Genomic DNA, 14,825 nt, shown 5'->3' with positions numbered 1-14,825 from the left:
AGGAGGGTGACACTCACGTATGCCCTGTGTGCGGACTGTGAGCTCGTCTGAGAAGCCACCCTGACCCAGGTGGTTCCGAGGGGCAAACCGGACAGAGTAGGAGGTGAAGGGAATCAGATCTGTGATAACCAGGGGGTCTGCACACACACAACAGAGTGCATGAACACACACATATCACTTTTATGTATTTATATATATATATATATATATATATATATATATATATATACACTCAAACTAATAAAACTACTCATAACTAGTCATATCACTAAAATGGTCATCAGAGGCCTCCCCTGGTTTTAGGGAAATCATTGTTCAGATACGACTTCTAGTCCTCAGTGTATTCATTGGCTTCATCCTAACTGTCTCAAACATCATCTACAGTATGAAATAGAATGGTCACTGAGAGCCAGGTTTTTACCTGTGGACTGGATGACTCTCTCCTGCCAATTGTTCTCACGTCCTGTCTTCCACTGGAGGGTGAAGTGGGTGATGGGAGAGCCCCCGTCCACCAGGGAAGCCCCCAGGGTGAAGTGGACCGATGTGGGCCCTGGGGTGCCACTTACCTGGGATGCTTTGCCTGGCCAGGCTGGGGGAGGAGAGATGAGAGAAAGATGGAGAATGGGAGGGAGGAAGGAGAGGGAAACAGGGAGAAAGGACGGAGATGAAGAGCATTTCAAAGACAGAGAGGTGAAGAGGGAATGAGCAGAGATGAAAGAATAAGAACATTGTCGTTGGAAACAAAAAACGGTGAACACTGCAAATGTAAATCGAGTACCTACAATGTTTTCAGTTGTTTTATAATTTTATAGTGGTTTGTGGCTGCTTGTCCGTTTATAGAAAGGTAAAAACTGATTGAATCAACATTGTTTCCATGTTATTTAAACCCAAAAAATGTATGCGATGACATTGAATCATCGTAGGAAAACTGATTGGATTTGAAAAAATGTATCAACGTAAGTGAATTTCAGATTTTTTTCACCCGACTTTTAACCTAAATCCAATAACTTGATGACATTTTTGATTATTTCACGTTGAATTAACGTTGAGCTGACATCTGTGTCCAGTGGAATGTTGTGTTAGCGCTAAGTACTATCATAACAGAATAGGAAGGTCAAGGGTGGCCTTACTCTGCAGGCTGAAGTCTGTGGAGGCGTTGCCAGCAGGACTGATAGCCATGCAGCTGTACAGCCCTCCATCTGAGGGAGTCACATTGTCAACGACCAGGACATAGCCATCCTCCATTCTCACTCGACCTCCACCAGTGTCCTGTATCCACACAAACACAACCAGACAGGAACTCCGAGGAGAGAGATATAACAATACAATTCTCTGCCTGATTCTCCCCCAATATTTGTAGTAATTAATGCCACTGTGTGAATGTATCGTCTGTCTTACCACTGTTAGCAGGTGGTCATTGTTGGTCTTCCTGACCCACTGCAGCGCGGGCATAGGGTGTCCTGAGACGTTACAGGACACTGAGAGAGTCTGGCCTGGCTCCAGCTCCATCTTCTCCTGGCTCAGCACTGCTACAGGATGCTCTGTAAACACGTACAGAACCTGAGACAGGACAAACTGAGTGCTTTGCGTAACAATAAACAAATTATAATAGATAAAAATATGTGTAAATTATTAACAATATATGTGCCTCTTCTGTTAAATAGGAAAAATGATTGTGAGTTGTGTGTTCAGATGGCTTCGAAGACCAGCAAGATATTGGTATTATGTATGGTTAAGCCAGCAAGATATTGGTATTTTTTTGTGGGGGGGGGGGGGGGTGGGGGGGGGTTGTTGTCTTCACCCCCTCCAGGTGTCGCTTATTTTCCCAGGGTATTTATTCCTGTGTTTCCTGTCTTTCTGTGCCAGTTCGTCTTGTATGTTTAGTCAAGTCAACAGCGTGTTTTTCCCGTACTCCTTTTGCTATTCCCCTTTTTCTAGTCTTCCCGGTTTTGACCCTTGCCTGTTTCTGGACTTTGTACCCACCTGCCTGACCATTCTGCCTGCCTTGACCACGAGTCTGTCTGCCACTCTGTACCTCCTGGACTCTGATCTGGTTCTTTTCAGTCTCCTGGGGGAGAAAAGGTTTTGTCGTGCCCTCTTCACGACTGTCTTGGAATGTTCTACCTAAACCCTCCCTGAACGCTTGAAAAAAGTGACCCTCCCCTTTAACCAAAATAATAATTACAACATAAAGTGGATAGCAGAGAAAATGTCTAACATTTGCCCTGACTTCTTGGACAAACCAGAGCCTTAGATATGAAGTTTTAGAAACTGTTATTTGTCCTGTAAGCCATACATGGCAGCACATGAATTTTGATCGCGCACAGGGCTGCGGCCCGGGCCAAAAGTTTGTGGGTTCGCAGACCACCGTGGACAAGAGTAAAGGTGGAAAGATTTCCTTTATAGTAAAAGCATTACATAAATCTATAATCATATTTGCAGGTACGAGAAAAAATATCCTTCTATAAACCTTTCATGCAATTCTAAGTAATTTTACATATTAGTAGAATATTTTTTAATAACACACAAACTACCAAATTTACAGGCTAAGAATGGACAGAGAGTTGTTCCTATGTGTTCATCTTATCATATTTCTCTAATGCCAAATCAGTGTGTCTTGTTTTAAATGAAACTGTCCCTGTTTGTAAATAATTAAATCTTCTACATCATGAGGAATCTTGAAGTTAGGCCTACTTTTCCGCCCCAGACAGAATAGGCCTACCGACACAGACAAATGTATGCTTTAACTGCCGGTTACTCTTCTTCAATGGCTTAACCCAATGAGAGAAGGTCACAAGTGTTTCCCTAAAAGCTGTCCGGGTTTAACCATCTTCTATGGCACAAAACGTGAATAGATTAATCAATTGATAGTGATAGAAGTATGTAAACAAAAATATAATCGCAACATGCAACAATTTTACTGAGTTACAGTTCATAGAAGGAAATCAGTCAATTGAAATAAATAAATTAGGCCCTAATCTATGGATTTCATATGACTTTGCAGGGGAGCAGCCATGGGTTGGCCTGGGAGGGAATAGGCCCACCCACTTGGGAGCCAGGTCCACCCACTTGGGAGCCAGGTCCACCCACTGGGGAGCTAGGCCCACTAAATCAGAATTTGTTTTTCCCCACAAAATGCCATTATTAAAGACAGAAATACTCCTCAGCACCAACCCTTCCCCTCCTTAGACTATCTCGCAGGTGAAGAAGCCGGATGTGGAGGTCCTGGGCTGGCGTGGTTACACATGGTGTGTGGTTATGAGGCCGGTTGGATGTTCTGCCAAATTCTCTAAAATGACATTCGAGGCGGCTTATGGTAGAGAAATTAACTTTCAATTCTCTAGCAACAGCTCTGTTGGACATTCATACAGTCAGCATGCCAATTGTACACTCCCTCAAAACTTGAAACATCTGTGGCATTGTGTTGTGTGACAAAACTGCACATTTTAGAGTTGTCTTTATTGTCCCCAGCACAAGTTGCACCTGTTTAATGATCATGCTGTTTAATCAGCTTCTTGATATGCCACACCTGTCAGGTGGATGGAATATTTTGGCAAAGGAGAAATGCTCATTAACAGGGATGCAAACCAATTTGTGCACAACATTTAAGAGAAATAAGCTTTCTGTGTGAATGGAACATTTCTGGGATCTTCTATTTCAGCTCATGAAATACACTTTACATGTTGCGTTTAGATGACTTCCCAAGCAAAGTCAGGTTTTTGTCCTTGGCTATAGAAGGTTGTAGCTGAGCATCTGAATGTAGAAGAAACTAAACAATGATATCCCCATATGCATCCACGTCTTTCCCAGTTATTTCAAAGCTTGTTTCTAGCATAAAGCATCTCGGACCATTGCATTGTTATAACGCTTTCCTAATACTGAGTTGCACCACCTTTTGCACCACGCCCTCAATTTGTCAGGGCATGGACTACAAGGTGTCGAACTCCAATGCTTCCCACAGTTGTGTCAAGTTGGCTGGATGTCATTTGGTTGGTGGACCATTCTCTATACACATGGGAAACGATTGAGCTTGAAAAACCCAACAGCATTGTAGTTCTAGACAGACTTATACCGGTGCACCTGGCATCTACTACAATACCCTGTTCAAAGGCACTTAAATCTTTTGTCTTTCCCATTAAAGTTCAGAATGGCACACATACTACATGTCTCAATTGTCTCAAGGCTTAAAAATCCTTCTTTAACCTGTATTCTCCCCTTCATCTACACTGATTGAATAACAGGTGACATCAATAAGGGATCATAGTGTTCACCTGGATTAACCTGGTCAGTCTATGTCATCAAAAGAGGAGGTGTTTTGTACATTTAGTGTAGATCCCTTTACATAATAGGATCTGTTTTATTTTCTTCAAAATCTTAAGCTAACAAGGGGTAGGCCTGTGATTTTTGCCATTTTCTTTAATAAAAGGTAGGCTAAGGGCATACTCTCTCATACCCCTTCAATTTGAATCTTAGTTTTAACTTAACAGCCCTTCACTGACATGGAGGTAGGCTGTTTAAAGAGTACATGGTGGGTGGAGGAATTGACTGACACATATATGGATATAGCAGCCTATTCTGTCTGTCAAACAGGTAGGCCTACCTCTTATTTCTTAAATAGGAAGAAATATGCTCCAACACAAAGCCCTCTTGTTGTTAGTAAAGTCTAATTAAAATGAAGACTGTGCCTACTCCCAGCACCATAAGCTGTCCATTTCCAATTGTACCGCAGCTCCTGCTTCAAGTTTTAGCACCACAATGTAAGTTACTCAAATATGGCTTATTTTGACCTAGTCTATAGGCTGGACTGCACGCAAGGCCTACTCAACAACATTGACTCTCCCCCTGAACTGACACCTTAGGCCTACACAGCACAGCCATTGGTTAGGCGGGACACGAAAAAGGTTTTGATCAGCAAGAGCAGAGCAGGCCAGAGCTCAGGGTTGGAATATCCATTACAGTGTGTAATGCAGTCTAGTTTTATTTATACCATCCCAGCAGCTATCTTAGAAATATAACTTTGCTCTGTGCAAAGCCTGCATTTCATAGCCTATAGCCTATAGCCTATATAGGCTATGGATCATTTGATTGAGACCACACTAAATAGCCTATAGGCACACCTGATATTGTGTGACCAGTGGAGAATCAGAGATGAGGGGTGGCATCAGGCACACATCGATATATAGCCTTCTAAGCAACTAATTTTAAAACACAAAGAAATATTGGAATTTCATCAATTACAAATTACATGGCCCCCAGAACTAGATTTGAATTTTTTTTTACTAAACCTTCAACTTGGCTGAAATTGAAAAAGCATGAACCTTCCCCATTTTCCTCAAAGGTACCCATTCTGTTCATGAATCTTTCTGAAAACACCTGAAGATTACATTTTTTTAATTCTCTGATGGGAGACACAAACTGCTACTTTTACCTGGTTGAAAATGTTACACGGGTAATGGGTTTGAATGGGATCAAATGGTTTGTTTTCTGAAACAGCTTCTGTTGGCTCAGGCTCACTAGGCTGTCTGACAGAAAATGGTTGCTTACACTGAATCAAATTCTCCATGATATCTCTGTATATCAGGAACATAAACATCTGGAAGGAAGTATTCAAATACTGTTGTTTTGGAGAAAGCTTGGTCTTACGAAGCTACAGCTGTTTGTTTCCAGGAGGAGTGTGTTCCCTGATGTTCTCTAACAAACCACACCTGAGACATCCAGCATGATCATGGCACTGCTCTCTGCGATCTTATTTTTGGCCGTGCAGATGTACTCTCCGTAGTCGCTCCTGACAACAGACGAGATAATGAGCTCGCTCTTGTCCGAGTTGTACTTGTAGCGGGACTCATCTGAAGAGTCTGGGCTGAGGAGGGAAGCGCCAACAGACAGACAGACAGAAGTGAGGCCTGGTGCTACAGAACATTAGCACGCTGCTGATAAGGAAGCAGACAGGAAGAGAGACACACAGTCAACCACACCGACAGGATGGCACGCCATATTAGCGGTGCACTGAGACATAAATTACCACATAAATATAGACACACTGGAGGCCTTCACCCAAACATTCACTATCCAATACACACTCGTTTTTTTTCTCTCGCTATCTCTTGCTCTCTCTCGCTCTACATTCCCCAGTTTCTGTGTTTTGGGTTGGTATGTGTTTGTAATGTGTGTATTTCAGGAAATTGCTTCCTGGATTCTAAGCAGCTGATCGGTCGGCCCCATCGATGATTGGAGCTCTGAACCCTCCCTCTCTGAACCCTCCCTCTCGACAGGGGAAACAGGGGGGGGGGGGCACCTTGGGAGTGCTTTTGTTGTCTTCGTTGTTCGCTGCTTCGTTGTCTTGCTCAATTTCTCCCACTGCATCACATCACCAGGCAGGTTCCAATCCTAAACCCATGCAGCTCGGCAGGAGAGGCAGCGGTGTATCAGTACTAGGAGCTGTCTGTATTGGGGTCAGGTTGGCCACCTGGTCTCCACTTGTACCCGGTGTCCAGCAAAAGAGAGGGCTCAGCAGTAGTGGGGGATATACTGTTGAGCCAAATTGCCTGCCCATCATCTCCCAGACCCCTGCTTGAGGCCAACCTTGTGTGGCAGAGTCAGGCTTTTCCTCTGCCTGCTCTCATTGATTCAGGCACCGACGAGAGTTTTCTGGACCAAGGGGTTGTTAAACAGTTGGGTTTGGATACTGTTTTGCTCGATTCACCTCTGGAAGCCACAGCTCTCAATGGAAAACTACTCTTCCATGTTTTGGAGAAAACTGTCCCTGTTATCCTGCGTCTTTCTGGTAATCACCAGGAAAAGGTCAGTTTCCATATTATCGACTGTGCTCACTCACCTCTGGTTCTGGGCCATCCATGGTTAAAGCTACACAACCCACAGATTGATTGGTCTACCAGAAGGGTTACTACTTGGAGTACATTTTGCCATTCTAATTGTCTACATTCTGCCCTTTCTCCTGACTTGTCTGCACCCCAGTCCATTCCAGAACCCCCAGATCTGTCTTCTGTACCTCCAGAATATCACGGTCTAGCACCTGTACTCAGCAAGCAAACCCCTCCCTCCCTGCCACCTCATCGGCCTTACGATTGTACTATCGAGCTTCAGCCTGGAGCTCCTCTTCCTAGTAGCAGGTTGTATAACCTGTCTCGCCTCGAGCAAGAAGCCATGGAGGAATACATCCAGGACTCCCTGGCTGTCGGACATGTCAGGCCTTCTTCCTCTCCGGTGGGAGCTGGATTTTTCTTCGTCAAGAAGAAGGACGGATCACTGAGGCCATGCATAGACTTCCGTGGGTTGAATAGCATCACCATCAGGAATAAGTATCCATTGCCACTCATCAGTTCTGCTTTTGTCCCCTCCATGGTGCCACAGTATTTACTAAACTGGACCTCCGGAATGCCTACCACCTTGTCTGCATCAGAGAGGGAGACGAGTGGAAATCGGCTTTCAACACACCACTTGGACATTTTGAGTATCTTGTTATGCCTTTTAGTCTCACTAACACCCCGGCTGTTTTTCAGGGCCTGGTGAATGATGTCCTGAGGGATGTCATTGGGTGTTTTTTTTTATCTATGTGGATGACATTCTTATTTTTTCTAAGGACATGGAGGCTCACAAGCAACACGTCCACCAAGTTCTCCAAAGGCTATTGGAGAATAAGCTATTTTTCAAGGCTGAGAAATGTGAGTTTCATGTTTCCTCAGTGTCCTTCTTAGGTTACATTATTGCTCAAGGTGAGCTACGAATGAACCCTGCCAAGGTTAGGGCAGTCACGGCGTGGCCTGTGCCCATGAATCTGAAGCAGTTATAGCGTTTTCTGGGGTTTGACAATTTTTATAGACGATTAATCCGTGACTACAGTCGTTTGGCAGCTCCTCTCACCGCTCTCACCTCAACCTCCACTACATTCCACTGGTTCCCTGAGGCAGAGGCAGCTTTCCAGAAACTCAAGTACCGCTTCACTTCTGCTCCAATCCTGACCCAGCCAGACCCAGAACTCCAGTTTGTCCAACACTGGGGTAGGTGCACTTCTGTCACAACGTTCTCCAGTGGATCAGAAACTCCATCCTTGTGCCTTCTTTTCCCGCAAGCTCTCACCTGCAGATAGAAATTTTGACGTTGGCAACCGGGAACTCTTGGCTGTTAAGCTGGCTCTTGAGGAGTGGCATCACTGGTTAGCGGGTTCAGTTCTTCCCTTCATTGTGTGGACGGATCATAAAAATCCAGACCGCCAAACGTCTCAACTCTCGGCAGGTCAGATGGGCATTCTTTTTTGGAAGTTTCAACTTCAAACTCACTTATCGCCCTGGATCTAAGAATATTAAGCCCGATGCTCTCTCTCATCAGTTCTCCGCAGACAACAAAAGTTCCGAGCCTGAGACCATCATGCCATCCTCCTGCTTCGTTGCTGCAGTCCCTGGGAGATTGAGTCCCATGTTCGTCAGGCTCAGCTAAACCAGTCTGATCCTAGAAACAGCCCTTGTACGGATCTGTTTGTGCCATTCTACTCACCTCACCTGTCACCCTGGCATGAACCGAACAATCGCCTTCCTGCGTCAGCGATTTTGGTGGCCCACCATGGAGAGAGACACTCGGGAATTCATATCAGCCTGTTCAGTCTGTGCCCGGAATAAAACCTCCACCAAACCTACATCTGGTCTTCTTCGTCCCATACCTTCGTCCCATACCTAGTCGACCCTGGTCACACATAGCGTTGGACTTCATCACTGGGCTTCCCCCATCTAATGGTAACTCAGTCATCCTCACTATTATTGACCGATTTTCTAAAGCAGCTCACTTCATTCCCCTCTCCAATCTTCCGTCCTCCAGGGAGACTGCGGATCTGCTGGTATCCCATATTTTACGACTGCATGGCATCCCTAGCGACATTGTTTCTGACAGAGGTCCCCAGTTCACTTCCCAGGTTTGGAGAGCCTTCTGCACAGCTCTGGGCATTAAGGTCAGCCTTTCATCTGGTTATCACCCCCAGACCAACGGTCAGACTGAGCAGGCCAACCAGGAGTTGGAAACTGCTATACGCTGTGTTACGTCAACTAACACTTCCTCCTGGAGTGCCCAGCTACCCTGGGTGGAATATGCCCACAACACCCTCATCAACGCCTCATCAGGTATGTCTCCGTTTGAGTGTGCTCTGGGTTACCAACCTCCCTTGTTCCCTGATCAGGAGGTTGAAGTAGCGATGCCCTCAGTCCAGGACCACATGCACCGCTGTCATCGCACTTGGAGGAGGGCCCGGGCTGCCCTTCTTCGTGACTCCACCAGGAACCAATCTAAGGCTAACCGTCATCGTGCTGCGGCTCCAGTCTACACTCCAGGCCAAAGGGTATGGCTTTCTTCGAAGGACTTGCCTCTTAAAGTGGTGTCGAAGAAACTAGCTCCCCGATTCATTGGTCCCTACGAGATTGATCATGTCATAAACCCCTCTGCTGTCCATCTTAAACTCCCTGACTCTCTCAAGATTCACCCTACCTTCCATGTGTCACTAATCAACCAGTCTGCTCCAGTCCTTTGTTCCCTCCTGCAGCTGCTCCTCCACCCCCTCGTCTGATCGACAACCATCCTGCCGATACGGTCCGGCGGCTGTTGGATGTGCGCCGTCAGGGCCATGGGTGGCAGTATTTGGTGGACTGGGAGGGATACGGGCCAGAGGAGCGTAGCTGGGTGCCCCGTCGTCAAATTTTGGACCCCCCCCCTCTTAAAGGATTTTTACACCTCAAGCCGGGTCGTGCGCCAGGTGGCGTCCGGGGGTACTGTCATATCTGCTCCCACTACACCCTCTGGTGTCCATCTGGTGGTGTCATAACCTTCAGTTCTCCCCCTGTCTCTCTCTCTCTTGTGTGATTGTGTGGTTGGAGACAGGTGTGCTGGAGTCAGAGCAAATCCCCACCAGCTGCATATCGTCCCATAATCAAGACATCTACTTAAACTAATTTATGCCATCTCCACGCTTCCAGGTCATAATCTCTGATCATACTGCTCTGTCTCCGGCTCCTGTCTCCTGTTCTACATTTCACCACCAACCACCTGCTCTGGATATTACTCACCACCATCACCTTGGATTCCCCTCAGGACTTGTTCCCCTGTTCCTTGCTGCCAACTACAACCTCACTCTACACTCCTGGTTATTGCCACTCATCTGAGCATTCCCGGTTCTGCACTCCCCGTTGGCTGTGTTCAATAAACATTTTGTACATTCATCCCGGTTTCCTCTGCTGAGTCCGCTCTTGGGTTCCCCCCTTCGCTTATCGTAACATAAGCAGTGGGTAGGCAGGTAAGGTAGGAGAGGGGACTCTTTAACTTTAACTTTCTTAGCTTTGGTTCCATCCAGACCCTTTTCCCCACATTACCGTGTTAAGGAAATAAATTCCATGTAAACGGTAATATTCTCTCCTTCTGTCATCCTTACCCGCATCTACAATTACATGCCTCTTTCACTCCACTGGGAGTGGAGTGTAGCAGGGTGTTGCGTTCCCTCCTCCAAGAGGCGTACGTAACACTCTCTGTGTTACTGCATAAGGTTTCAAGCAGGAAACTCTGGCTTTACACACATGCACATCAGTGCAAGGAAGCACACACACACACACGCCCACACACACACACACACACACACACACACACACACACACACACACACACACACACACACACACACACACACACACGCACACACGCACACACACACACACACACACACACTCACTCACTCACTCACTCACACTCACACTCACTCACATTGTCCAGATTATGTTCGGTTGGGGGACTCCCTCGACCAGGCAGCTGAGGGAGACATTGGTCTCTGGTCCGGCCATGACTTTCTTCACCTCCTCATGGATCTTCACTGTGGGAGGAACTACAGCAGGAGGGTCAGAGGAGACATTATTTATTATAGTCAACAACAACACACACCTAATCCTCTGGTCTATACAGAGTTTGTACGAAATAAAGATCCTAAAATATCCCTTATTCCCTCCTTTACTTTGAGTAACCCCACCATTGACGAAGATGGAGATGACGTGCTTTTTGAAAATGGGCCGGTCCTTGATTTTAGCCTCGCAGGTATATGATCCGCGATCCTTCCTGCTGATGTTGTTGATCTGTAGGGAGTTGTCTTTCAATCTTGTGATCCGACCTGCTGGGAGCAAAAGACAGCAACAGGGAAAAGAAAGATCAGCGTCAGGAACACGTTCTGTCTGCTTAATCATCAATATATCCAAGCTTCAAAAAGCAATCACGCTCTCTAAGGTTGTCAATGGTGACGTGCACATGAAACAGGGTCAGGGATTGTATGATGGTTATTTTCAGTGTGTTTTGTCCCTCTGGAAAAAGAAGACAGATTGAATCAGATGTTTCCCGGGGGAAGAGTCTGGAAAACATCCCTCGATTTGATGGCAAATTGGATTAGCCTATGAGCTACGTAACCCCTTCTGCCCCTCAACCGCGTGTTCACCACCGCCACCTCTCCATCGGTCACAGGCAGGCAGGCAGCAGTTAGTGCGAGGAGCTAGGAAGCTAAGAGACCCCCATACCACATGAACAATCAGAAGCGAGGGTACCCCTCCTACCGTCAGAGTGCAGTTTCTGATGGTCCCTCTCCCAGTTGACTTCCACTGCCGGCTTGCCAGTGACCACACAGGTGATGACCACATCTTGACCCTCCAGGAACTCATGGTTGGTCGGTGTTTGCCCAAAGGATGGCGGCTCTGGGTGAGTTGAGAGAGGGATGGAGAGTGTGAAAGGGTCATTGTGTGTGTGTGTTTGGTTTTCCTATCTTCAAGGAAAATTTCACCGGTCCCCACAAGGAAAAATGGGTTACGGGTTATGGGTTGGGGGTTTGAGGTTTGGGGTTAAAGTTAGGATTAAGGAACATTTCACCGTTCCCCACAAGGAAAAAGGCTATTTTAGGCTTAGGGGTTAGGTTTCGGGTTAGGAATTGAGTTGGGGGTTTGGGGTTAAGGTTAGGGTTAAGGGTTAGGGTTAGGGGTCAGGGCAAACAAGGATAGTTAAACAAATGTGTGTGTGGGTGTGTGTGTGACAGGGATGTGAGCTATGTGGTGTCTTTGATCTTGCAAGACAACACTAATTAGCTCAATACTCAAACAATACGAGAAATACCCTTCAACACTGACTCTTGGTCATATTATCCAGGTGAAAAGTTTTACTTGAAACATCTTACCGTAGACAAAGATGGCATAAGATACATAATCTCTGTGGCCTGTGTCAAATTCACAGAGGCATGTGTACCGTCCTGCATCCTCTATCTTGGCATTCCTGATGAACAGTTTTGACGATGTTTCATCCACTTTCTCAACCTGGTCATCTTCAGCATCCTCTCCATCTTTCTGCCAGGTGATGTCTCCTTCCCCACCAGCTAAGAGGGTTTACGTGTAATTGTGTGTATCATATATTAATATTTTGTTAAGGATATATAAATTCATAAACTGCATATGCCAGTGTACTTCAATATGCAGAAGACACTCTACCCTTTACATTTTCTGCATTATATTGTATTTGTTCAACCATGGTAAGATGTTGCTCTTATGGAAATGCCAGAACATTGTACCAACCTTTGCAGAGGAGCATGGCATTCTCACCCAGCAACACATCTGGTTTACTGGTGATGATTTCCATTTTGGCCTCTGACACAGTGAGGAAGAAGAGCATTATTAGAACAACCTTTTAGACACCTAACAGTAACACCACTTGAAACTTCTATATTCTGGAATAACTATTGAAATGGAGAACCTAGAGCCAAACATTTGGGCCTGCCTATCGAATTGACTAAGAATACATTAGTGTGATTAATCAAATACCACCAAATCACACCTGTCGTGTATGTTCTACACTGTATCTCTGCTAGACTGTGACGATGCACTCATCAACACTATACATTTACAAGAGAGATCAGTTGATTGATTTGACCTGGGACACCTGCAGAAGGGGAGAGGTCTCAATTGCTCCTGTCAACGCTGAAGCCCTGCAGACTGCCATCAGCCATCAGACAGAGCATGTGTGTGCCATATTGTCCTACTGTTTTACTGGAGATAGTAAGTTAGGCCTATAAATAGGCTCCTAGGAACTAATTGCAGCACGCTGACAGGCGACCAGGAAAAGACCAGCAGGGAACTTGGCAGTGGTGGGCTTCCTGAGCAGCACACTATTCCTTTCTGTACTGAGGCAGAGACAGGCTGCATGGCTGTGGCTGAGAATGGCTCTATGGCTGTGGATGAGACAGGCTCTATGTCTGCGCCCCAATTCTCTTATATGGCCACATCTCCTTCCCCTCATAACTTACTTTCTTTCTGTGCTTTGTCTGTTGGCCACTGAAAAGTGAAATGGTTGGATAGATTTCCAACCATTTGCTTTCCTTTCCCCTATCATCAATTTGGGTGGAAAACAAGGTCGGGGGGCTCTTGGAGCCAAAACTAAATTACAGCAGAGGGAAGATATAGCCTTAACAATCACAGCTGGGTTAATTAGGATGACTTTAGATGTCGTGGAATTATAATAAAAGTAGTTAGTTGGCATCTCTTTTTCAGCATTTTAAAGAGCACTGCCAAATTATGGGCTGGGATGGATTCAGAAAGCATTTATCTGCTATTACAATTCAGCCTCAGGAACAGATGAGCTTGGACATTGCTCTGGGTACACCTCACACTGATGAAACTCAGTAGAGATATATTTTTATTCTCTTTCTTTATTCTATTTTTTTAACATATGAGATGACCAAACTCAGTATTCTCTCCTATGTCCTAGCATTCGGAATGCTGTATAGTTGTAGTACCACATTCATATACATGAGGAATGTGTTGAAAAAGCTATATATTGTACATGTAGGGAAAATTGGCAAGGAAAATGTTCACTTTAGTTAGCTCTGAATCTTAGATAAGATAAGATTAAAAAACATGTCAATGACAAGTAAAACAAACAAGTTCAGTGCATCTCATGACAGAACACAAACTGTGAACCATGTTCCCTATGAGGAGAACCATACAGGTGTAGGATCTTAATTTGAGCCAGTTTGCTACAGCAGGAAAATAATCCTGCAGCAACAGGAAATTTGCATTATTATGTGGATTATAATGAATTTACATTTTTGTAGGGGTTGATAAATGTATCTTAAGGGAAATCAAGTCTGAAATTTCAAAGTGGAAATTACAAACTTCAGAAGCCTTTTTAAACACACACCAAGTTTTAAATGTCCTACATCACAGGAAAGTTCTCCTGCATCAGGTTGATCAAATTAAGATCCTACATTTGTAGCAGTGATAGATCATCAGATATAAGCTATACCAGCTCTGATATACTAATTTTTTATATATATATATTAATATATTGGATATGGATAAATTAAATTGCTGCCAAGGGTTTTAATGAAGAAAGTCATTACACTGAAGCATAAATACCACATATTCAAAGAAATGAACTCCAACAGTGATTTTTTTTGTCTATATACGTCTACATTATTTAAACTGTAGGCAAATCCATATAGACAACTAATGAACAAATAAACAAATAAATAATCGAATAAATACAATTAAAAACAAAAAATAGTCCCACTCCCAACAAATATAAAAGTAGGCCTAATTAATATGATTATTTATATAAATATTCAAGCCTTGAAGAAGTGTTTAGGATTTTGTATTCTTACCTGAAAAACCAAGGACCAATATTATGGAACACATTCTCAAGATGAGCATCGATTCAGCCATTTCTACCTCAACGTTGTCACTATCCTCAATGAATGGATCGATGTAGTCCTTGACACCTGCTGCATGCAATTGCGCGCGAAATACAACAGTGGTGGA

General features: G+C 44.7%; 1 protein-coding gene across 1 annotated transcript in view; it reads right to left on the bottom strand.

The window, feature by feature from the left end:
* Positions 1 to 14,825, bottom strand: part of LOC115140892 (neural cell adhesion molecule 1-like) — a 17,909-nt gene extending 3,084 nt beyond the window's left edge. Inside the window, exons 1-11 of the mRNA XM_065027985.1 lie at positions 14,669 to 14,825; positions 12,585 to 12,656; positions 12,194 to 12,388; positions 11,583 to 11,720; positions 11,012 to 11,149; positions 10,753 to 10,870; positions 5,706 to 5,860; positions 1,399 to 1,541; positions 1,131 to 1,269; positions 422 to 589; positions 18 to 137 (exon numbers count right to left, since the gene is read on the bottom strand). Coding sequence (XP_064884057.1) covers positions 18 to 137; positions 422 to 589; positions 1,131 to 1,269; positions 1,399 to 1,541; positions 5,706 to 5,860; positions 10,753 to 10,870; positions 11,012 to 11,149; positions 11,583 to 11,720; positions 12,194 to 12,388; positions 12,585 to 12,656; positions 14,669 to 14,729 — 1,447 coding nt within the window. The 5' untranslated portion in view covers positions 14,730 to 14,825. The remainder of the gene's footprint in view (positions 1 to 17; positions 138 to 421; positions 590 to 1,130; positions 1,270 to 1,398; positions 1,542 to 5,705; positions 5,861 to 10,752; positions 10,871 to 11,011; positions 11,150 to 11,582; positions 11,721 to 12,193; positions 12,389 to 12,584; positions 12,657 to 14,668) is intronic.

This window comes from Oncorhynchus nerka, linkage group LG14 (assembly GCF_034236695.1).
Source record: "Oncorhynchus nerka isolate Pitt River linkage group LG14, Oner_Uvic_2.0, whole genome shotgun sequence".
Classification (NCBI taxonomy): Eukaryota; Metazoa; Chordata; class Actinopteri; order Salmoniformes; family Salmonidae; genus Oncorhynchus; species Oncorhynchus nerka.
This window is presented reverse-complemented; position numbering and strand designations above follow the sequence as displayed.